This window comes from Typopeltis vanoorti, chromosome 6 (genome assembly GCF_054136105.1).
Source record: "Typopeltis vanoorti isolate ZY-2024b chromosome 6, IOZ_Tvanoo_1.0, whole genome shotgun sequence".
In the NCBI taxonomy this organism is placed as follows: Eukaryota; Metazoa; Arthropoda; class Arachnida; order Uropygi; family Thelyphonidae; genus Typopeltis; species Typopeltis vanoorti.
In genome coordinates, this window is record NC_143554.1 from 135616408 (window position 1) to 135642887 (window position 26480).

Consider the following 26480-nt stretch of genomic DNA (forward strand, 5'->3'; position numbering starts at 1 on the left):
CATACTCCATGGTTGAATAACACCAACCTCCTAGCAAATGTCTGGAAGACATTCCATTGGTCTGAAGTGCTTCCAGAGCCTGGATAAAATGCTATGTGAGATTCCAAACTCTCTGGCAATATCAGTAATTCTGAAGCTTTCTTCAAGCTTTCCAATAATTCTTCCCTGCGTAAAATCATCAAGATGATGTCTTTGAGATATTACAAGACATTCAAGTTTGCAACTTCATTCCTTCATGAAAGAGCTTCCTTCAAACACAATTTGCTTAGTGCAGCTTTTTATCTTGTTGAGTACTATTCGACTCCTTTGCATGCGATTCAAAAATTTGAATGGGTATCTTCTTTTTACTCAAAAATCCAGTTATACAATCCCACAAGCTGATTCATATGGATTTGCAGTTGTAATATTCAGAAATAGTGTCTGTCCTAGGTTTTGGACACCAGCATGTATATATATATATATATATATATATATATATATATATATATATATATATATATGTAGAAAGTATTTTACCTTGGGTATAATAAATGTTAAAGATACCAAGCTATTTTAAACCTGGTTTTACTCCATTTTCCAAGTAAGCAAACAGACAAATAAGTCAAGTTTGCGTCTGCTGGTTTACTCGGTTTGTTATCATATTTGTTAAATGTTAATGACTAAATGCCGAAGATTTAAAATCAGAACTTTAATAGACACGACTAGTTTCGTCAGAAAGCCGACTTTGTCACGTGTCACAGCATAAAAATATGTAAAATGGAAAGACCATAAAAGCATTGCATTTCCAATATAATGGAACATGACAATTAACTGTTATAAAAGTTTAACTTGGAGATTGAGTTCTAGTTGAAACGGCACGCACATGTGTGCGTGTGAATTCGCATGTGCACCAGTATTGAATGGCAGAACTGTGAGTCTGGCAAACTGTAACTTAGTTTACTATTCATGTGGGAGGCGTCAAGAACTATTTCTTTCGATTCCAGTATTCGTCTCTCGAGTTGGTCGTAACATTTGTGAATGTTGGTTGTTAAATTCCAGTCTATTTGATGTTGAAGGATTTCAACATTGGTGTTTGCAGAAAACAATATATGGCTTGACAAGGCATTGGCCTGAATTCTGTTGTAAGAAATGTCTCTCTGGTGTTCTTCTAAGTGGAGAAGATTGATTTTTCAGTCTGACCATAATATGATTTAGTGCAATCACAAACAATTTTGTAGACACCAGGAAACTGAAGATTGAGGTGTTTCTCTTTCAGATGGCTTAAAATAGACCGGAGCTTGGATAAAGTAGTGAAAAAGGTCTTGATATTGTATTTCTTTCTTTCTTTTTTTTTTTTTTTTTTTTTGCCAGTTTTGGGGAGAGAGAACTAATATAAGGTAAGGAGATGTAGGCTTTGAAATTAGTTGTATCCTCATTTGTTGGTTGGTGGCGACGGTGAAAAAGAAGTCTGTTTATATTTTTCTCAGAGTATCCATTTTTTTTAAGATACTTTGGAGGTGTTTTAGTTCATTTTTAAGTTTTTGTTCATCTAATAACAAGCATCTCGCCGATGGGCAAGAATAGAGATGATACCAAATTTCTGTGGGGGATAGTGGTGAGAGTCCACATGTAGGTACCTGTCAGTATGCATAGGTTTTCTAAAGATTGCGAATTCAATTTTTTCAGATCTTATCTCATCTTCCATATCCCTCTTTTACTTTGCGGTGTCGAGGGTTAGTTAATCATCGGACCTCAAACTTTTCATAGGATAATGGTCAGCCCTACGCCCTGGTGCATCCTATGTCCATATATTTAGTTTTCAAGGATGGTTTGCCTGCTTTGTGGGATGAAAAACCCCAGGATAAACTGGAGAAAACCCTACTGTCCATGCACAAGACCGGCTAACTTGGCTACGGCTGAGGAAGATCCTTCAGCTCCTTGTCACCAATGGGAATCAAACCTCTCCTTCCCCAGGCATATGGTTGTGACGTGCACAGCCACTAGGCTAACCATGCAGACTATTTTTTCAGATATGCTGGTTAATTTAATATCCAAAAAAGGAAGGGAACTGTCCACTTCTAACTCTGATGTGAATTGGATGTATGGTGTTTAGGTGATTAAGAAATATTTGAAGGTTGTCTCTGTCATGTTCCCAGATCAGGAAAGCATCATCTATATAACATGGCCATATCTCTGGTTTCAACGAAGCAGAAGAAATAACCTTTTCTTTGAAATCTTCAAGAAAGATGTTCACCAGCACTGGTATTTTGTTTGTAAATCATGCTTTCAAATTTAAAATAGCCCTAATTAACAAAGTGAGATACTAATGTGAAGATCTTTTTTGAAACCTTGTTTCTTAACAGAGTGAGAACATCTTGGGTGGGTACATTAGTAAAGAGAGATACAACATCGAAACTGGCTATAATATCAGAGTTGTTGAGTTTAACGTCTTTCATCTTGGAAACAAAGACTGCTGAATTTTTAATGAAAGAAGAAGATTTACCTGTGAGGCATTTCAACAAAGAAGCGAGATACTTCTACAAGTTGTATGGAGGTAAAGATTAAAGGAGTGTTTTCCTTGTGTTTCTTCGGAAGACCATACAGACAGGGAATAAGTGGATGAAGTGAGAGGAGAGAAAGGCATATATTTCTTGGTAAGTCTGTAGTAGTTGTCAGAAGATTATTAGTACAGTTGTGAAGCTTCCTAGTGGGGGGGGGGTCTATCAAGCTGAGCGTGTCCAAGTCTAATAACTCCAAAGATTTTGTGCTGGTAGTCCGTTTTTTTAAGAATAACTGTAGCATTTCTTTTGTCAGCTGTGAGAATTATGATGTCTTGATTGTTTTTAAGTTGTTTTAGGGCTTGTCGTTCACAAGGGAGAATGGTGTCAGGAAGGGTTGGCAATATTAATTGCAAAATTGGATTCCATGAGAAGTAAATTCGCATCTTGGGTTGGAAGTAGAGAGGCAGCCTTTTCGATTTTCGTGAGAAGGAATTCTTTTGGAATGGATCTGGGAGAAAGAACAAAATTGAGGCCTCTAGAAAAGACATTTTCTTCTGTGGCTGTGAGGTTATGGGAAGATTTATTAATAACCACTTTGTTAAGACTGAGAGAATGATTGGTAAAAGAGGATTGTTCCTGAAGATGTTTAAGAGAATCAAACTTTCAAATAAATTTTGATTTGTTAATATTTTGTGCTTTATTTGCCAAAAGGTTGCTAATCTCTTTAGTGTTTGATCCAGGAGACATTGTCAAGGGAGATTTCTAATCTACTTTCTAGTAAAGATTTTTTGGTAAACAAGGATGCTAAACTAAATTTAGTATCTAAGATCCTTCAGAAAGGAATTCTAATTTAGCTTTGTGGTAAATTCTGTGTACTTCCAGAACTATTTCTTTTGATTCTAAGATGTGTCTTTCTAGTTCGTCAGTGCATTTATGGATATTAGTAGTAAGATTCCAGTCTATCTGGTTTGATGCTCTTCTAAATTAGAGTTGGCAGAGAAAAGGACATGACTGGAGAGGGCACTTGCACGGGTTCTGTTGTAAGAGATATCACGTTGATGCTCTTTGAGACGTAGTGAGACCGACTTATCGGTTTGCCCATAATATGGTTTTCCACAACTGAAGAAGATTTTATAAACACCTGGGAACTGAAGTTGGTTATGTTTTGGCTTTGGTTGACTTAGGAAAGAACGAAGTTTTGGTAGGTGCTTAAGTTCTATTTGAAGATCTTCTTCTGAAATTAGAGATTTCATTCAATGGGTCAGATTGGAAATAATACAGAGTTTCTGCAGAGGGAAGTGATGAGAAGAGGCATGTAAGTTTCTATCTGTGAGAGTTGTTTTTTGAAAAAGCGAAAATTTGAGACAATCAGGCATCCTAGTGACCTTTAAATCTAAAAAAAGGCGAGGATGCCGTTCACCTCGAGTTCCTATGTGAATTTGATGTTTATGGTGGCGATTGTTCAAACGATCTAAGACGGTTTGTAAATTCTCTACTGCAGCCACAGTTTGGGTTTTAATATAGCACTTCAAATATCTCTTTCTTCAAAGTCTTCAAGAAATATGTTGGCTAACACTGGAGATAATGGGTTGCCCATAGCTAAGCCGCTGGTTTGTTTACAGATTTTTCCTTCAAATGAGAAATAGCCGGAGTTTATGCAATGCATTAATAGAGCAAAAAAAATTTTTTGAGACTTTGGTTTTTAGCAGATTGGGGGGGGGGGGGGGGGGGGGTTGAGACAGCTTTCCTGTGCCCCCCCCCCCCCCCACCACCAGTAGTGTTGCCTTGTGGTACATTGTTGGTGCTTCAGAAAAAAAAGAAGCTCCAAAGATGAATCACAGGCAACATGAAGCTAATGTCTCAAACAAGGCGTCCAAAGGTTTCCAAGCCTCTTGGACTATTTACAATTTTGATGAATACAAAATTTAAAAACTTCCATGCCGGCTCGATTGTCGCCCGGAAAAACAAAGACTGCGTAGCTTGTTTAGGCAGAGGGCAAGCTTCGAAAAATATGTTACGATCCACTAATCAACACTACCTCAAGATATGTTCCCTAAACATAGAAGGGATATCTAAATCCAAAGCCATTGGCAAAATAGCCAAAGATAAAGCAAGTGATGCCTTGACTCTCCAGGAAACCCATGTGCCTGACACCGCCCTCAGAAGACTAAAGATCCCAGAACTCATTCTCGTGTCTTATAACTGCCACCTCAAGCATGGCCTAGCAACCTATATCCGGCCTGGTCTCAAGGATATATAAAACAAAGTGTTCCTGATACAGAATACTCCATAGGCATTAATAATGTCTACAAACCTCCATTGCAATCCTGGCCTGATCAGATGGACCGACCTCCTCCTCCTCCTCACCCTGCTATCTATGTTGGTGACTTCAATTCCCATCACACCGTGTGGGGCTATTCCTCTAACAACCGGGATGGTAATAATCTAGCAAGCTGAATGGATACATATAATTTGTATTTGAATTATGATGCCAAGCAGGACGGCACTCTTTACTCAGCCAAATGGAACAGAACCTACACTCCAGATCTGTGCATAGTCACTAAAGACTCCGAAAAACACCCTCTTCGATCAACCAGAACCATCCTTAACAGATTCCTTAATAGTCAACATCGTCCTACATTAATAGAGATAGAAACATCAATCCCAGTCATCAGCGGAACACCAATCATTAGATGGAATCTCCGCAAGTCCAACTGGTCTGCATTTCAGAAACAAATTGAACAAACCATTAGAGCAATTCCACCCACTCCTAACTGCTATCCTAGATTTGTTAAACTACTCAAATCTGCAGCAAAAGCCACTATCCCTACAGGCTACAGAAAACAATATATATCCCATGTTGGAGTAGAGAAAGTGAGGAACTCCTAGCCAAATATGAGGAAACTGAAGATCCAGCCATTGCTAAGGAGCTCATATTAACCCTGGATAAAAACAGAAAGGAAAGATGGAGCTCAACCATCAATGAACTCGATTTCGTCACATCTAGTCGGAGAAGCTGGTCACTTTTGAGAAAATTAGGTGGAGTAGAGCCAACGACACAAAACAACAGAGATAACTCCTGATTAATTGCCTAACCATTGATTGAAAACCTCCAAGATTCATCCCAGCTCTACCAGGAAAATTGCTGTACAAGCTTCCATCAGACAAATCCTGAAGAGGAACCTGAGCTTCCTGAACCCAATATCTCAGGAAGAGGTACAAATAACCTTAAAATTTACCAAGAATGGCAAAGCTGCAGGAGTGGATGGTATACTCCCTGAATTCCTAAAACATCTTGGTCAACATGGCCAAACATGGCTGGCTGCCCTTTTCTCAGAAATTATCATGTCTGGCAAATTACCAAAGCTGTGGCGGGAAGCCAAAATAATTGGCATGCCCAAACCAGGGAAAGATCCAAATGAAGTGCAAAACCTACGACCTATCTCCTTGCTTTGCACCACCTTTAAGCTCTTTGAAAGAATTCCCCTTAAAAGAATTTCACCACTCATCGAAACAGTACTCCTGACTGAACAAGCTGGCTTCAGGCCAGGAAGAAGTTGCTGTGATCAGGTCCTGGCTCTGATAACTCAAATTGAAGCAGGCTTCCAGAAGAAACTTAAATCTGGAGCCACTTGCATTGACCTAACATCTGCTTATGACACTGTCTGGATCAGGGGCCTCCTCTTAAAACTAGGAAATATTATAAAATGTAAAAAAACTCTACAACTTTTTGAATCTATTCTCTCCAACAGAAAGATCCGGGTTCATATTGGCAGAAAAAAGAGCAGGCCCAGATTCCTTCACAACGGTCTTCCTCAGGGCTCTGTGTTATCCCCTATACTTTTTAACATCTATATGTATGATCTACCTCATACCAGATCAAGCGAGTACATGTATGCCGATGACCTAGCGATCTTACGTCAATCCACCTCCTTTACCAACCTAGAATACAGACCTGAACACCCTGGAAGAGTACTTCAAGCAAAGGTACTTGAAGCTAAATCCAATGAAAACAGTGTCCTCAGTATTTCACCTGTACAATGCAGAGGCGAATCGACAACTCAACCTTTCCTTCTGTGGAAAAATGGTAGAACATGAGCCTCACCCAAAATACCTTGGAGTGAGCCTGGACAGAAGCCTAACCTATAAAAGGCACATCATCAACTTGTCCAATAAAATTAAAACCAGAAATAACATAATTTCAAGGCTTGCTGGAACAACCTGGGGTTGTGGTGCAGAAGTCCTATGGTCGTCTGCACTAGCCCTAACATTCTCTGCAGCAGAATATTGTGCCCCTGTCTGGGAAAGAAGTACACACACACACACACACTAATATTATAGACACCCAGCTGAACTCTACCATGCACACAATTAGTGGGACAGTGAGAAGCATCCCTCTCTCCTGGCTGCCTGTTCTATCCAACATTGCTCCACCACACATACAGAGAAGACAAGCCTGGATTAAGAAATTTAATAAAGCAATGAGCAACCCACTCCTATCCCTACACCAGACTCTCATAAACCCACCTAGTCTTTGCCTCAAATCTAGAAAGTCTCTCTGGTTCATGGACGAACTCTCTTCAGCTATGCTGCCATCAATATCTGACATATGGAGAGAATACTGGTCCAACAATCTCCCAACAAATGGCTTCCTGGTAGAAGATCCCTGTGCTCTGCAGCCTGGCTTTGATCTTCCTAGGAAGATTTGGTCATCCATAAACAGGATCAGAACTAGTCAGGACAGATGTGGCTATCTTCTACATAAATGGGGCTATCAGATCACCCTTATTGTGATTATTCTCCTGTGGCTCAGACGATTACTCATATTGTGTACGACTGCCCAAGGCACCAATTTCATGGTGGTGGCCTACAAGACATCCACAAGGTGATGGATGAGCCCTTGAATTGGCTTTCCAGCCTGGACCTTGACCTGTAGTTGGTATGATGGTGGCGGTGGTTATGGAGAAAACAGAAGATCATGGTCCCGTCTCACCACAAAGACATTATTCTCATAGTTACTCTCATAGTCAGCAGAACTCTTCCTCATGTTAGAAGATGATGATACAGTGTGAAATGGGCCTCCTCTAATCGATAAAGTTTTCTCACACAAGACACAACTGCTCTCTACTTAAATCTCGGATACAGCTACTTTTATGTTGTGAAGTGTTGTGAGAACATGCAGCCTTGTCATACTTGGTGCAGCAGGACGATAATTGTCCCTGGTTTAATTATGACAAGTTACTTTTGCTTTATATTTTTTTTAAAAAAAGGAAAGACTTAGAAAGCAGGTTGTGCCTTTTATGTAATGAACTTTTATATGTTAAGATTTTCATCATTTGTTTCTGGAAATTGTGATTGTACTTTTCACTTACCAGTTTTCATGTAACCATAAGCATAAATAAATAAATAATAAGTAGATTTAGGACTTCTTCTTTTGGAACATTTGTAAAGAGAGAGACAATATCAAAACAAACCATTTTCTCAGATTCCTTGAGTTGTAAATTTTTTATCATAGATAAAAAATCTTCAGAGTTTTTGATATATGAGAAAGAATTACCAGTGAGATGTTTTAAGGAAGAGGCAAGGTATTTGGACAGGCTGTAAGTAGGTGAGTAAATGCCTGCAATTCTCGGTGTTAAAGGTGTGTCTCCTTTGTGAATCTTCAGAAGGCCGTACAAACGGGGAATTAGGGGATGAAGAGAACGGAGAGATAGCCTGGTGTGTCTTGGAAGTTCCAAAGTTGATTTGAGAAGGTTGTTGGTTCGGTTATGAAGTTCCCTCGTGGGGTCACTTTGTAAAAGGGAGTAAGTATCAGGTATTAATAAGTCGTTGATCTTGGAACGATAATCAGATCTATCTAGGAAGACTGTTGCATTACCTTTGTCTGCTGGCAGGATAATAATGGCATTGTTATTACGAAGATGGTGGATATCTTTTCTTTCAGCACGAGATAAATTATCTGCAGGCTGACGACTGTTGTTTATTGTAAAAATAGCTTAGATTCTGAGTAGGTTCGCTACTTGTTTTGGGAGATGCCTTTTCTACTTTGGTTGGAAAGAGTTCCTTTGGAATATAGGTAGGAGATGGGACAAAGTTGAGCCCTTTAGACAGGATGCTTATTTCTGCTAAAGGAAGAGTTTGTGAGGATTTGTTTATGACAACATTTTTTAGGTCTTGTAAACCAATTGAAGATGGACTTCCTGTTTAAGGTGATTAAATTTCCTAACAAGAGACAATTTATTGATGTGTTGGGATCTAGAAGCATAGTGTGAGCTGTTATTTTTAACCTCATTCCAAGATGTGTTGTATAAAGATGAAATCAGGCTATTTTCTAATGCACCTTTTTTAGAGAACGCTGAAGCTAAAATATATTTAGTGCCCGCAATCCTTTCATCTAACAGTTCAAGTTTTGCTTTTAGGTAAATATTATGTGCATGTTTTGTGCGAATAGATTCTTTAAATTGTAAAAACTTAGGAATGACAGAGTGAACTTGCATTTTTTCAAGAAGACTAACCTGTTTATAAAAAGTCCAATCTTTTCCAGAATCTTCTGATACTCCTTAATGCGTTGTAGAGTAACCTCATCAGAAGGTAAATAAATATTATAAATGGTATTTACTCGGATTGTAGACATTTCAAATATGAGAGTGCATGTTTTATCTTGCTATTTTCCAGTTTGTGATAATTTGTACACCTGAAGAAGTCAGCATTCTGACGAAACTAGTGTGTTTTAATTAAAGTTTTTATCTTATCTTGGTGTTCCTAGTCAGTAAAATTATGACTTAAAATGTCTACAATCTGAATAAATACCACTTACAATATCTATTTACCTTCTGACAAGGTTACTCTACAACGCATTAAGGAGTATCAGAAGATTCTAGAAAAGATTGGACTTTTTATAAACAGGTTAGTCTTCTTGAAAAGATGCAAGTTCCACTCTATCACTCCCAAGTTTTTACAATTTAAGGAATCTATTCGCACAAAACCTGCACATAATATTTACCTAAAAGCAAAACTTGAACTGTTAAATGAAAGGATTGGGGGACATTAAATATATTTTAGCTTCAGCATTCTCAAAAAAAAGACGCATTAGAAAATAGCTTGATTTCATCTTTAGACAACACATCTTGGAATGAGGTTAAAAATATCAGCTCACACCGTGCTTCTAGATCCTAACACATCAATAAATTGTCTCTCATTAGAAAATTTAATCACCTTAAACAGGAACAAACTCGTCCATAGGTCTTGTAAACCAAATTGGTTTACAAGATCTAAAAACTGTTTGTTGTCATAAACAAATCCTCACAAACCTTTTCTTCAGCAGAAATAAGCATACTGTCTAAAGGGCTCAACTTCGTCCCATCTCCTAGCTATATTCCAAAGTAGAAAAGGCATTTCTACTTTGGTTAGAAATTTCTTTCTAACCAAAGTAGAAAAGGCATTTTCTCCCAAAACAAGTACCGAACCTACTCAGAATTGAAGTTATTTTTACAATAAACAACAGTACTCGGCCTGCAGATAATTTATCTCATGCTGAAAGAAAAGCTATCCACCATCTTCGTAATAACGACGACATTATTGTCCTGCCAGCAGACAAAGGTAATGCAACAGTCTTCCTAGACAGATCTGATTATCGTTCCAAGATCAATGACTTATTAATACCTGATACTTACTTCCTTTTACAAAGTGACCCCACGAGGGAACTTCATAACCGAACCAACAACCTTCTCAAATCAACTTCGGAACTTCCAAGACACACCAGGCTATCTCTCTGTTCTCTTCATCCCCTAATTCCCCGTTTGTACAGCCTTCCGAAGATTCACAAAGCAAACGCACCTTTAAGACCAAGAGTTGCAGGCACATTGACTCACCTACTTACAACCTGTCCAAATACCTTGCCTCTTCCTTAAAACATCTCGTTGGCAATTCTTCCTCATATATCAAAAACTCTGAAGATTTTATATCTAAGGTAAAAAATTTACAACTCAAGGAATCTGACAGGATGGTTAATTTTGATATTGTCTCTCTCTTTACAAATGTTCCCACAGAAGAAATCCTCAATCTACTAAAAAACCAAAGTCTCAAAAAAAGTTTTTGCCCTATTAATGCATTGCGTAAACTCTGGCTATTTCTCATTTGAAGGAAAAATCTATAAACAAATCAGCGGCTTAGGTATGGGCAGCCCATGATCTCCAGTGTTAGCCAACATATTTCTCGATGACTTTGAAGAAAGAGATATTTCAAGCACTACATTAAAACCCAAACTGTGGCTGTGATACAATGATGATATCATCTTCATCTGGGAATATAGTCAAGAGAATTTACAAACCTTATTAAATCATTTGAACAATTGCCACCATAACATCAAATTCACATCAGAACTTGAGGTGAACGGCATCCTCGCCTTTTTAGATTTAAAGGTCACTAGGATGCCTGATTGTCTCAAATTTTCGATATCGTCCTCATCTGGGAATATAGTCAAGAGAATTTACGAACCTTCTTAAATCATTTGAACAATCGCCACTATAACATCAAATTCACTTCGGAACTCGAGGTGAACGCCGTCCTCACCTTTTTTGATTTAAAGGTCACTAGGATGCCCGATTGTCTCAAATTTTTGAAAACAACTCACACAGATAGATACTTACATGCCTCCTCTCATCACTTCCTTCTGCAGAAACTCGGTATTATTTCCACTCTGGCCAATCGAGCGAGATCTATAATTTCAGAAGATCTTCAAATAGAACTTAACCACCTCAAAAGCACCTTCCTGAAGAACGGATGCCCACCTCAAAGCATTGCAAACCGTCTAGACCCACATATGTCAACTCGGCAAGAAGATAACTCCAATCCTATTGCATACATTCAATTACCGTACGTAAGTTCTCTATCACCAAAATTGGCGAAAATTATGAAGAAATTTAACATTAGAACTTACTTCACTACCCTACCAAAACGTCGTTCTTTCCTAAGTCAACCGAAGCCAAACATAACCAACTTCAGTTCCCAGGAGTTTATAAAATCATCTGCAGTTGCGGAAAACCATATTATGGGCAAACCGATAAGTCGGTCTCACTACGTCTCAAAGAGCATCAACGTGATATCTCTTACAACAGAACCTGTGCAAGTGCCCTCTCCAGTCATGTCCTTTTCTCTGCCAACTCTAATTTAGAAGAGCGTCAACACCAGATAGATTGGAATCTTACTTTTAATATCCATAAATGCACTGACGAACTAGAAAGACATATCTTAGAATCAAAAGAAATAGTTCTGGACCCCTCACACATGAACAGCAATTTAAGTTATAGCTTACCTGACTCACACAGCGCAGTAATTCAGTTCTGGCGCTTTCGCGATAGTTCCCACTCACTAACTCCTCATGCTGGTCCTGCCACGCGGATGCTAGTTCAAATTTGACTGTTGTTATTCCTAACTTTTTTATGAGAAGTCCATGTTTTATCTTGCTATTTTCCAGTTTGTGATAATTTGTACACCTGAAGAAGTCGGCATTCCGACAAAATTAGTTGTGTTTTAATTAGTTTTTATCTTACCTTATCTTGGTGTTCCTAGTCAGTAAGATTATGATTTAAAAAAAAAAAAAAATATATATATATATATATATTTTTTTTTTAATTTTTTTTAAGCATAATATATATATATATATATATATATATATATATATATATATATATATATATATTATGCTTTACATTTTATCCATAACTACCTATGGTGCGAATGCAGGACATCATAATATACACTCAATAGACCAAAAAATCCATCGAGCAATGTATTGAAGAACATCACAGATACTGAATAAACCAAGGACAAATGATGCTGTTGCTGTAACAGAACAATTTGTGAATCCTTAGAAATGGCACTAGATCCAAACCACCTAAATATAAACCCTAGTATTAACTTTCTAGAACACATCCTAGTCACAGATACTGAATACCAAGGACAAATGATGCTGTTGCTGTAACAGAACCAAGAGAACAATTTGGGAATCCTTAGAAATGGCACTAGATACAAAACAGCTAAATATAAACAACAGTATTAACTTTCTAGAACACATCCTAGCAACAGCTAGCCAAACATATAAACATGTGTAAGCATGAACAATGTGAAGAAGAATTGAATGCATAATTAGAAATATTTTTTAAAATCATCAGATTCTTGTATTTCTATATAGTGGTTGTTACATTGTTAATCTTTGACTGTTTTCTTTGCTAATTTTTGCTTTACACCTGAAGAAGTATTATGTAATTAGAATGAAATCTGTTTTTTGATTAGGTAATTATTAATATCTTATACCATATTCTAGTTTAATGCCTTATAAACTCTTATTTACACACACACACACACACACACACACACACACACACACACACACACACACACACACACACAGTGTGCGCGCTCCTGTCACAAGTATCATTAATTTATTGCATCATTTAAAATGCATACCTGTCTGGATATCCTTCTGAATTGAGAGGACACATATGGTTGACTTCCTTGAGGTTGACATTAGAGAATACCAATTTATGATTACTTGAATAAATCACAGTAGGGCGATCAGAACAAGCAAAAACATTAGTAGTGGCCAGAGACCGAAATGTTTTCAGCACTGTTGGTTGGGTTCCTAAAGTAACCTGAAGAGAAAAAAGAAACAGCCACTTTTCTTGGGAAAAGAAAAATATGTTAACAATTATACATAAAAAATTTATAATTGTTAATGACCACATGAAACAACTGATGCAAATAAAGTATTACAATTTCTGTAACATAATAATGAAATCAATCAAATTAAAATGCAATATTTTAAATCTGGAATGCACTGGCAAATGATCAACAGCTCTTTATACTTACTTTCTGTAATCAGATAACAGTTCTTTAGAGAACTGTTACCTGATGACAAACGAACCTTAAACGTTTGGCCATCCTGGTCTTCATCATACTTATATGAGTGCTAGGGTTCAGGACAGTAAGTCTGTATCACCTCTCTACCATATTCTCTCTCTCCTCAAAAAAGCTCTGATTTACTGATTGCTTGTGCTTACTATCAGTTAAAGGCTGAAGGATAGAGACAGGCTGCCCACATCTTCAAAGAGTTAGGGTTAGAGATAAAGGGTTAAAAAAATGAATACAGTTGGCCCAACATAGTTGGACTATGTTGGGCCAACTGTATCCATTTTTTTCTTGGCAAGCATACATAAAGAACTATAAAGAAATGAATTAATTTCTGTCTGGGCATCTTTCTGACCAACAATAGATTGTTAAGAACCATCACCTTATGATTACTTATGTCAGGGATCTTCAACCTTTCAGACAGTGTGGGCCACATTAAAAATTTCAATGAAGCCCGTGGGCCACTAAGCTATACTGCGGTATTTAGAATTATAAGATGCTTTCCAGATTCACAAGGAACGCTGTACATTTGATACTTTACATGTAGTGTATTCATCAAGAGACGAACAGTTGGACTCAGTGAAAAGCTTGAAATTAGTTAAGTCTTTTTTTACGAGTTGTGCCTCCCAAAGCTTGGTCACAAAAGCTTTGCTGTGATCAAACAGAGTGTGCACCAGTCAATCTTTGGATTGTAGTCATGTATTTAGGTCATTCATATGCAATGAGATGTCGGTCTCAAAGTCTGTCATCCACTTTGGATTGTTGAATTCTGCAATTGGCTTCCCCTTGGTTTGCATGAACTGCTGTATTTCGCTTCTTAAGTCAAAGACTCTTTTAAGAACCTTCTCTCTGCCCAACCAACGAACATCACTATAATAAACCACATCGCCGTGATCCACTTCACACTCTTGGGTCAAAAACTCTTGGAATTGATGATGATTCAATCCTCTTGCCCTAACGATGTTGACAACAGTCACAATAACTTTCATGACATTCTCAAATCCAATAGATTTTGTGCACAAATTCTCCTGGTGGATTAAACAGTGGTAATGGGCGAAATCTTTTCCTTCTACTTCCGGTTCTTTCAGTAGCAGTCCAACAAACCCTTTGTTCTTTCCCACCAAAGCAGGGGCACCATCAGTTACCACACTCTCGAGGTTGGTTAAGCTGAGGTCGAAATGCTGGAGCATTTTCTTGGCGGCTTCGAGAATATCAGTGCCTTTCTTCATTCCCTTCATATGTACAAGCGTTAGCAGTTCTTCTGTCACAGTGAACTGTTGATCACAGTGAATCAATGCCACAGACAAAGATAGCCAGCTGAGCTGTATCCTTCACATGTGTGCTCTCATCTAAAGCAAGTGAATATGACGTAAATTCAGACGGCCGTTTTTTTTAAAGTTCTTTCAATGTCAATGACAAGTTCTTCGACATGGCATGCTACAGCTACCCCAGATAAACTCGGGTTTTTAAACACTTCCTTATTATTTGGGCACAGAATTTCCCCAACAGCGATGAAACACTCTTTCACAAGCATGGCATCCATGAAGGCGTTTGATTTTTTAGCAATTTTTTCAGCTATTACATAACTTACTTTGACACACCCTTCGCTCTCTTCTCTCTGCTGGCTTTCTTCCCTAAACAAACCATGCTGGCATTTTAAATCAATTTGGAGACGGTTCACTTTGTTCACACAAAGCTGCCCTTGAAGGTGATTGAAATTGGATGCATGCTTTGTCTCATAGTGTCGATTTATATTGTATTCTTTTGATACTGACACACGACAAATTAAGCACACTGGCTTATCGTCAATCGGTACAAAAAAGTACAAATTGGTCCACTTTTCATTAAAAACCTGAAAAGAATCACTTGATTTACGCTTTTTACTCGTAGATGCCAAAGTGATAGAAAGTGAACCCAAAATGACCGTGTGATGGTTATTATCCACTGAATATGTCTCACACTAATGAAAAAAGTCTACCAATATGAGGTGCTTAAGGGTCAAAACTGTATAACTGAGAGGAGACCTCCACATAGCCTCTAAAGGAATGCAGAGAACCAACCAGGGCTTCTGACCTAATGTCCAATCCTCAGCTTCTCGTGGTGCATCCTGTTGGGAATCTACCTGGATACTGAACAAACGAGGATGGGCGGGCAATTTGGGATTTAGCTAACCAATTGTATTCCTATTGGTTAAACCAAAATACAAAATGATGGTACAACATGACAAAATTTCATGCCGGCTGGGGCGTCGCCCAGTTAAACAAGTCCCCATGTTGTTTTCACCAAGGAACCAGGGCAAACAGCGAAAAGTCAGCTACTGGAACAAATCTGAAAGCACACCACAACTCAACATCAAGGGAGTTAAAGATTGGTACTATCAACATAAGAAGCCTGAATGGCAAAGAAATGGAGCTAGCTGAGGAATCAGATAAGTACCAGATCGACATAATAGGGGTGACTGAAACAAAAAGGACAAAAACTGGTGGGATCTTTCTGAGCAATAAATACAACATGTTATATTCAGGCAATGACAATCAAGGAAAAGAAGGAGTAACCATAGTATTCAATACTAAATATGAGGCTAATCTTCTTGAATGGCAGGCAGTCTCAAGTAGAGTGCTGTGGAACAATGAGACTTATTTGTGCCTATGGTCTCACAGGAGGTCCTACTAAGGTAGAAGTGGAGAAATTTTTTGATGCTCTAGAGAAAACTACTGACACAATGAAAAAGGAAAAGTTAGTCCTTGTTGGGGATTTAAATAGCAGAGCAGGAAGTGATTGTCAGACATGCAAAAATATTTTGGGAAAATTTGGAGAAAAGAGCAAAGCTAATAATAATGGCAAATACCTGTTGGATTTCTGCTCAGGACATGGACTGGTTATTACTAACACCATGTTCCAACAAAAAATGTGCACAAATTCACATGGAGAGAAGAGGCAAGGAATAAGAAAAGTCTCATTGACCATGTTATTGTTGATAGTGATGTTTTCTCCCTGGTGCAGGACACCAGAGTGTACAGAGGATTTGAAATTGGAAGTGATCACTATTTAGTCTTGAGCAAGATAAAATTTAATTTCATATTGAAAATAATTGTCAATCTTTTCAATATGAAATTCTTAAAGCGAATAAAAGTTGAGCAGCTCTCAGATGTGAACTGTAGACTAAAATACACAGAGATTATTGAAGAAAAAATGAAAGAGAACAGGAACCAAACCTTGAAGAAAACTCTGATTGATTCAGCCAGAGAGGCATGCGGTGAGTTCTCTGCAATGATAGAAAAATCAGAACTCCGTGGTGGACACAGGAAGTTAAAGAGGCAGTGAAGGAAAAGAAGAAAGCATATCAAAGGTTCCTGGCAAATAAGTCAGCTTGTGCTAGTAGAGAATACAGAGACAAATGTTTGAAAGCTAAACACTGTGTAAAACTAGCTAAAAAAAAGTCATGGGAGGACTTTAGCAAGAACATAGAAAATAAATATCAAGAAGGTGGTAAGATATTCTGGAGGTTGTTGAAGAAGCTTAGAAATGGAGGAAAGACAGTAAAAGGAGTTAGAGATGATAAAGGTGACTTGAAAATGGGAGAAAATGATATCCTTGAAGTATGGAGTAATAACTTCGAAAAATTGCTAAATGAAACAAGCAGTGATAGTACAGTGGTAAAAAACACTGACCAGGCATACAGTCATGAATCCATATCCATACTTGAAGTCGAAAAAGCCATCAAAGGCTTGAAATGTAGAAAGGCAGCAGGAGTAGATGATATTTGACCAGAAATACTGAAGTATAGTGTTATAAAAGTCTTACAGTAGCTGCACTGCATAGTTCAGGAGGCCTGGAGAGAGTTACAAATTCCTGATGATTGGAGCAGAGCAGAGCACTAAGAGTATCCATATATAAAAAGAGAAATAAAACTGAATGTGAGAATTACAGAGGTATTTTCCTTCTGAGTGTTCCGGGGAAAATATATTCCAATATACTTGAGAAACGGTTGAGAAGAATTGTGGAAGAAAAGCTTCATGAAGAACAAGCTGGATTCAGGCCAAATAGAGGCTGTCAGGATCAGATCTTCACTTTACGACAAATAGTTGAGAAAGCATGGGAATATACTAAAGATCTGTATTTAAGTTTTGTTGATCTGGAAAAGCCATATGGCAAGGTGCCAAGAGAGAAGCTATTCAATACACTCCAGTTATATGGTGTCAGTGGGGCATTATATCAAACAATACTTGGTATTTATTTGAGTTGCAAGTCAGCAGTTAGAATTGAAGCAAGTACAGGAAGATGGTTTAATGTCAAATCTGGTGTGAGAAAAGGATATACATTATCCCTTCTGTTATTCAATATCTATATGGATCACATTATGAAGGAAAGTGGTATTAAACCTGATATCAAAATTGGAAATGTTAATGTCAGCTCTTTGCTTTATGCGGATGATGTTATACTTCTAAATAAATCCGCTACAAGTCTGCAAGATTCTCTGACTAAATTGAATAGCTGTTGTAATAGATATGGTATGAAGGTCAGCAATAAAAAAACAAAGACAATGAAAATAGGCAGAATCATTGAAAATGTCAACTGTGTTGTGAATGGAGAACCTGTGGAACAAGTAAAACATTTCAGCTACTTAGGCACGATTTTTACTGAAGATGGTAAATTAAATATAGAAATAGACAAAAGAATCAACAAAGCTGGTATGGTGGGAAGTCAATTGAATAAATTCATATGGAATAAGAGAGAAATTAGTCGGAACACTAAATTAGCTGTATACAAGACAGCGTTCAAAGCAGTTTTAACTTATGGATCTGAGAGCTGGGTCAGAAGTAAAACACTTGACCAAAGACTAGAGACCGCAGATATGAGAGTCCTGAGAAAGATTAGAGGCATGAACAGATGGCATCAATGGCAATATCATATTAAAAACGAGGATATTAGGAAAGAACTTGACATTGTCAGCATCCAGGAATGCGTTAGCAGAGCTAATCTCAGCTAGTATGGTCACTTAAACAGAATGAGCAAGAAAAAATTAGCAAAACAAGTGTTCTCTTCCAGGTTGGCAAGAAAACGACCCAGAGGATGACCAAGATATAGGTGGATTGATACGGTACAAAGTGCCTTAGACGATAGAAACATATCTGATAATGTTGGAGTCTTGACAAGTAACAGACTGATTTGGAGGAAAATGTAGATAGGAAGTTAGTAATGATGTAAATTTTTTATGTAGTACTCTCATATCCTGTACACCCATTTAGGGTACATGTCAGGAATGTGATGATGTCTGGCAATATAAAACCACAATAGGCAATGGCTGACAAGACGAACATAGGAAGATGTAGATAGGAAGTTAGTAATGATGTAAATTTTTTATGTAGTACTATCATATCCTGTACACCCTTTAGGGTACATGCAGGAATGTGATGATGTCTGGCAATATAAAACCAGAATAGGCAATGGCTGACAAGACGAACCTGCGTGCGCTTATACACGAATATCACGTTATTCGAGAACCCTCGTGATGTGTCTGGAAGGCAGTAGACAGCGCACTCAAATGAACTACTGCTTCAGCCATGTGCCTGTGACATTAGTATGTACTAGTACTTAAGTATCGCTTGGCGCTGGTAGATGGCTGAAGAAGCATATCTATTTAATATTTATTTTTATAGGATTTTATTTAACGTATCAAATGCACAGCGTTCCTTGTGAATCTGGAAAGCATCTTACAATTCTAAATACTGCAGTATAGGTTAGTGGCCCATAGGCTTCATTGAAATTATTTTTTATTTAATCACGTTTTAATGTTAAGTAGTTATTTTTTCAAAATGGCTGGTGGGCCACAACAAAGAGCTCCACGCATGCGTTGAAGACCCATGACTTATGTAGTTATTCGGTGTTGGTCAGTAATTCTATATGTGCAAGGTTGAAGATGCAAATAAATCATTCTCCTCAGCCCAAGAGTCACATTGCATGATTTTCAGATGTTTCAAAGCCATAAGATATTTTCTAAAAAATGTGATCATTAAAAACACATACCTATAATTATACTCATATTATTAGGTTGTTTAATTATTGTCCATAGAAGGATTATGTAGGGTCTCATTTTTTGCTGTTAAATGTTTTTCAAGTCTGTGTGATGTTAATACATATTAAGAAGAGTGTTAACAAGTGATTCTTCATGAGGGCAGCAAGCATAAAAATATTGTACTTGTGACCTGTTTTATTGTCAATTCAACTTTTCTTTGTTTTATATATTTGCTTGTATATGCAAAAAATATATACGTATAATGAATTTTTGTCTTTTTATGATAAGCATAATAAAAACCAAAATTACCTCAGGAGCCACAGCAAACAACCTTGTGAGTCTCATGCAGGTTCTGAGTCAGGATTTGGCCACTGCTGTTTTATATATAATGAATAATGTTGGGCACAAAATATTCTTATGTTATTAACATCATCATCATCATCAATTTTGTGATATGTACTCTCAAGGGGTATACAAGCTATTATGACAGCACTACATGAATAACTATACATAATAAATCTCATATCAATAATTTTCCTCCAAATATTTTATTATTATTATTATTTGGCACCTCCAGAGAGTCCAAGGACTCATCAAGAGAGGGCACCTGCTTTACAACTCCGACTCCACCATTCAATCACCAACTGATCGCAACTACACCAACGCCATCTACTGCTGACAACCACCGGTATTTCCACAGACAATCACAAATATCCATGCCCATGGCGGGATTCGAACCCGCAACTTTTTTTTTTGGCTGGAGAGCGGATATGTTATCCACTTGGCCAACCAGGCCGGCTATATATTACTTGTCAGCACTTCAATATTGTCATATCTAACGTTTCGTTCTTTTAAGGCTCTTCTGCAGGGACGGCTCATGCATAGGCACTATAGAACTGCAGCACCCAAATTTTACTCGATACATAAATATATTTATTAATTTATTTATATTTGCTTGTAATATTTAATTTTATCATCAACAATCCTATATAATTCTCTTATTTTGTATAAAAAGTAGTAAAAATCAATCTTGTAGCACTTAGGATGGCAAAGGATGCAGCAGCACTGTGTTTACCACAGTGTCATATTGCTATGTGTGCAAGCATATGCATGTCATAGTGAGATGCGAGCTATTAGCGTAATGCAGTTCCACTATTGTTTATATGCAGTTTGTGCCACTAGTAGAGTGTTCGTACACAATATGCTTATTGTGTTTACTCTGTCTCTTTAAATATTTGGACATTACAATTAAAGGAATGGATTTTATTTTTAAGAGTAATTTTGAATTATACCAAGCTATATAATTTTATTGATAATAAACAATATTTTTTCATGTTTATTTTTTTAAAAAAATTTTACAGTAATTTTGATATTTTATCCAAACACATATACACTGTACTTGCAGTGTGTATATATATTTTGAAAGTTGCAGCACCCCACTATTTCAAGCCACGAGCCGCCACTGCTCTTCTGACTGAATCAATCCGCTAAGACCTTAGCCTTCTTCTTGCAATCTAGGCATCAAACACCTGTTTTGTTAATCTTTCATCTCCCATTCTTCTGAAGTGACCATGCCATAATCCTGCTCCCACTTTCTGGAATGCTAACAATGTCAAGTTCCATCCTAATATCTTCATTTTTAATACGATTCTGCCACTGATGCCATCTGCTTACCTCCCTAATTTTTCTCAGAACTGTAATATCTGTAGTCTCTAAACTTTGATGAAGTGCTTTAACCCAACTCTCGGATCCATAACTTAAAACTGGTTTTAACACTGTCTTGTAGCTGGTTTAGTGTTTTGGCTAATGTTTTCTCTCTTATTCTGCATAAATTTATTCAATGAGCTCCACCATACAAACTTTGCTTATTCTGTTGTCTATTTCTAGATTTAACTTTCCTTCTTCACTAAAAACTGTGCCTAAATAGCTGAAACATTTTACTTGTTCTACAGGCTCTCTTGAGAAAGCAGCTGAAGTTTTCTATATTCTTGCTAGTTTTCATAGCTTTGGTCTTTTTATTGTGGATTTTCATACCAAATTAGTTAAAACTGTTATATTTAGTTGGAGAATCCTGGAGACTTGCACAGGATGTGTTTGGAGTACACCATCATCTGCATAAAGCAAAGAGCTAAGTTTAATATCTATCAGTTTTAATGCCACTTTGTTTTATAACGTAATCCATATAAATGATGAATAAGAGTGGAGACAATGTGCATCCATGTCTTACATCTGATTTTACATCAAACCATCTTCCTGTATTTCCTTCCACTCTAACTGCGGGCTTACAACTTAAATATAGACTATATTGCTGTATATAGTTCCATTTACCCCATATAATGGTATTGTTTTGAAAAGCTTTTCTATGGGCACCTTGTTATATGCCTTTTCCAAATCTACAAAATTTACTACAGATCTTGTCGTATTCCCATGATTTCTCAACTACTTGTTGTAAAGTGAAAATCTGATCCAGAAAACCTCTATTTGGCCTTAATCCAGCTTGTGTCTCCCAGTTTCTCTTCCACAATCTTTCTCAGCTTCTTTTCAATACTTGTATAAATCTTACCTGATCATTTATTCAATGAGCTCCCTGTTATACTAACTTTGCTTATTCTGTTGTCAATTTCTAGATTTAACTTTATATCTTCACTAAAAATAGTAAAGAAATTTCTCTGTAATTCTAACATTCAGCTTTATTCTCATTTTTATAGATGGGAGCTCTACTATGAGAGCTCTACTTTTTCACCTGGAATATGACCGTCTAACTAGGCCCTCTGAATTATGCAGTGTAACCATTGTAAAATGTTTATGCCTCCATATTTGAGCATTTTTGGTTGAATATCATCTGCTCCATTTACCTTTCCACATTTCAAATTTTTGATGGCTTATTATATATTATATTATATAATATATATATAATAATGCAAAGCACATATCCTTGCAGACATGTATAATGCCATGCATTATGGGAAGGGTCACTACCCAGACCGGTTTAGATCTTTATTGAGGTCTCATCAGTGGGAGCCAGACCCAGAAGTGATACACAGTAATTCAGGTGACTCTTCCCTTAATGCATAGCATTATACATGTCTGCAAGGATATGTGTTTTGCATTATGAGATACTAAGGCAAGTAACGTGGAGTCATTAGCCTCTATATACGAGTTGTCCAGTCATGAAGTTACTTCATGCACAAACTTTGCTTACATTTGGATAAAGGATTAAACCAAGAATATAATTTCTTGGCATCTTTAATTTATAGTATAAACAAGTAGAAAAACTTTTAACATATATCTCTAGTCCAGAGTATTTTAATAATAAGGTGTGACACCTTTTGGTTACTTGTATATAGAAATACGACTTCTGCATTACTTCAACCTTGGAATCACTGAGAGTCTGGCTCCCACTGATGGGACCTCATTAAAAGTTGAAACTTGTCTGAGTAGTGATCAAGTGAAACTTCATATATAAAGGCTAATGTGAAGTCATTAGCCTCTATATATGAGTTGCCCAGTTGTGAAGTTACTTCACATGCAAACTTTGCTTAGTTTAATCCTTTACCCTTGGATAAAGGATTAAACCAAGATTATAATTTCTTGGCATCTTTAATTTATACCATTACATGTAAAATAGTCTAAGCAAATAACTTTTTTTTTTTATTTAATTACAAAACTATATACTTTCAAGTTCTAACCTTTTTTCTATCTGTCAAAAGTCCACTCTGAGCATTGAGAAGGAAATAAAATAAAGAGCCATCACCAAGAGCACAAAGCAGGTAATGAATACTTTCAAATGTAGTAGCCAAAATAGATCGAGGAATGATTTCTATAAGAATAATTATAACACAAAACATCAACTGTGTATGAAAAAATATCAAAACTAACTAAATAAATAAAATAAAAAACAAAATTTCCAGTATCCATTATATACGAATTTCTTTTAAAATTAAGCAACTTTGATAAATAAGTAAAAATTCTGCATTCATATTTTTGACTGTTCACAGTAATCTCCTATGAGTACCCATTTTAAAAAGAAGAATGCTGTATCTATTCATAAGTAGAGAAAATTTCATCAGCTTTAATTGCTGCATCTTGACCAAGTACTTGCAATACAAGCAAGGTCTTAGATAATGGAAGTTGCAAGACCACATTTACCCCACTCTCTCCGTGCCCTTGTGTTGTTGTTAATACACAAATAAGAATAATATTTCTGTGTTAATATTAATCACAGCCATATTCTTATACCAATAAGAGTATAATGAATCTACTGATAAGTATCAAACTGAAATTTATTTAGAAAAGAATTTTCTGCATACATATCAAGACTACCTTTAAAAACAGCAATCAAAGAAAGGAACAATTAATGACATGATCAATGCTATAAAACTTACAATCATCTGTGAGATATTAGAAAGAACATGATGATTAACTACTGTAAGTGCTCTGTAGTAGGCTCAAAATGCCTTAAATATATAAATACATTAAAAACATTCTCAATGAGGTATTTAATAAAACAAAAAAAAAAAAGAAGCATAATTTCTTTCAGATAAAGAATGCTGTGAATGCTAAGATTTCTTATATATTTTTAATATGCAAACTACAAATATAAATATTAGTTAATCGCACTACATCTGATTATAGTCATTAGGAATATCTATTTTCATATCATAATATATCACATCAGTAATGAATATGGAGGCTTTCCTTAAGAAAAGCTCAATATTCATTACTGATTATCTATAAGAGTTCTATTTCACAAATATCAACAGCTGATTTATATTCAAAAAAGTATTTTATTCTGCAGTACCTTTAATTTGTAAGTAATGAATGGAAGCATGAAAAATTTCAATAGCATAAATAAAATGAATATATACCTCCACCTAGCATTTCTTTATGCATTAGTTCTAATGAAGGAAGGTGTAGGATACAAACTGAAATATCAGTCCAGAGTCCAACTGAACAAAGATGAGTTTTTTCCTGGATATCTTCCAAAGGATTAATGTCTAGGCATGCCACTTCATAATCCATTTTAGTACAACTGAAAGAATAAACACTTAATTAAATATACAGACACTACTAACTCATATATATTATATGAGCTTAACATATTATTTTAATAGCCTAGAGCAGTGTTTCCCAACCTTTTGGAAGTCGTGGACCCCCTGTAGCGAATGTTAATATGGCATGGACCCCTTGTAGCGAATGTTAATATGTTTTGGACCCTTTGTAGCGAATGTTAACATGTCGTGGACCCCTTGTAGCGAATGTTAATTCACCGCGGCCCCCATAAAATCCAAAATGGAAATTTGTTATATTTTACATATCATAAAGGTGAAGTAAAAAATTACAATTTAACAACACTAAATGTGTCATTTATGACAATGCAATACTGTTATAAATGGAGATATTCAGAAGAATATGAACATATCAATTAGGCCAGGTGTGAACAACAGGTATGAGCAACATGATAAGATAAAGTTTAACGGAAATAAACTATCTCGCATACACCCTTTGAATTATTCAAGGAACCCCGGGGTCCGCGGACCAATACTGGCCTAGAGGATGTTTTTTTACACTTACATTAATAATAATTAAAAATATATATATATATTGTGTAGAACAGAAAACATAAGTACATTGAATTAAACATATTGAATTTTCATTTTGTACATGTGGTAGTTTAATCTGAATTTTATACTGACTAGGCACTTAATACTTAGGTGAAAATTCTATGAAGTAAAATTCTCACTGTATTTAAATTTAAAAAACAAAATGCTATTATCATCAGTTTCCTGATTACCATATTTTTCCATGTATAAGAAGATACTTTTTTCTCAAATTTTTAGACCAAAAATTGGGGGTCGTCTTATATACAGGGGGGGGTAACCAGTTTAGAGACTGCAGTTGCCATGACGAAACTGCTGGTACCTTGTCTCCGCGAACAGGCTTCCGCCAATCGCTAGCTTTTGTTAACTCTATCGACTGATGTCATTAGTCACTAATGGCTGATTCTGAATAAACCAATCAGAACTCTGAAAGCATTCATACATCTGTAACTTGGTGGGGTAAGTTAATGCATTAGCAATATTTTGAACACTAGCCCATAAAAATGTCCGAAAATTAAAAACGATTGTCATATTCTTCAAAATTCAAGTTAAAACTCATGAATTATGCAAAAAGAACATCCAAATAAAGCTTCAGAGAGACAGTTTGGATCTCCTCCCACTGAGTATATGATTAGACAGGTGGAGATGTTTAAAATATTGATTTCTTAATTTTGGGTTCGTCTTATACATGGAAAAATACGGTATATATCTGCAAGAGGTGTAGAGGCTACTAAAACAGTACCATGATTAAGGTCACATCATTACCAATTTCCTATCAACAATTTCTCTCCAAATTAGTCTATTAGTTGTCAGTACTCCACTTTAACATTTTGATCTGCTAGGGTATTTCTGACTAAATTTTTCCTCAGAATTTTCGTATCTATCATCTCTGATCTTTGATCAAGTACCACATTTCTTACACAATTCCCAGATATATAACTTAAAACTGGTTTGAACACTGACTTGTGTACTACAAGTTTAGTGTTTTGGATAATTTCTCTCTTATTCCATATAAATTTATTTAACTGGATTGCTACCATACCACATTGCATATTCTGTTGTCTATTTCCATCTTCAACAAAAACCTTGCTTAAATAGCTGAAATATTTTATTTGTTCTATAGATTCTCTATTGAGAAAGCAGCTGAAGTATTCTATGTTCCCTATTTATTTTCACACTTTTGGTATTTTTATTGCTGATTTCCAAGTCAAAATTTGTTACAGCTGTAATTCAATTTAGTTAAAGAATCCTGGAAACTTGCACAGGATGTGTTTAGGAGTACATCATCTGCATAAAGCAAACAGCTAAGTTTGACATCTCTAATTTCTAATATCACACCTAATGCCACTTTTTTCATAATGTGATCCATATAGATGAGTAATAAGAGTGGAGACAATATGCATATTTGTCTTATCACTGATTTTACATCAAACCATCTTCCTGTATTTCCTTCAATTCTAACTGCTGACTTACAAC

The 26480-nt window shown here is 36.3% G+C and overlaps 1 protein-coding gene across 1 annotated transcript in view; it reads right to left on the reverse strand.

The window, feature by feature from the left end:
- pic (DNA damage-binding protein pic) overlaps positions 1-26480 on the reverse strand; it is a 359026-nt gene that overhangs the window by 156607 nt on the left and 175939 nt on the right. The window contains exons 12-14 of the mRNA XM_090394454.1: positions 24273-24436; positions 23094-23224; positions 12948-13132 (exon numbers count right to left, since the gene is read on the reverse strand). Of these exons, the coding sequence (XP_090250580.1) occupies positions 12948-13132; positions 23094-23224; positions 24273-24436 (480 nt within the window). The remainder of the gene's footprint in view (positions 1-12947; positions 13133-23093; positions 23225-24272; positions 24437-26480) is intronic.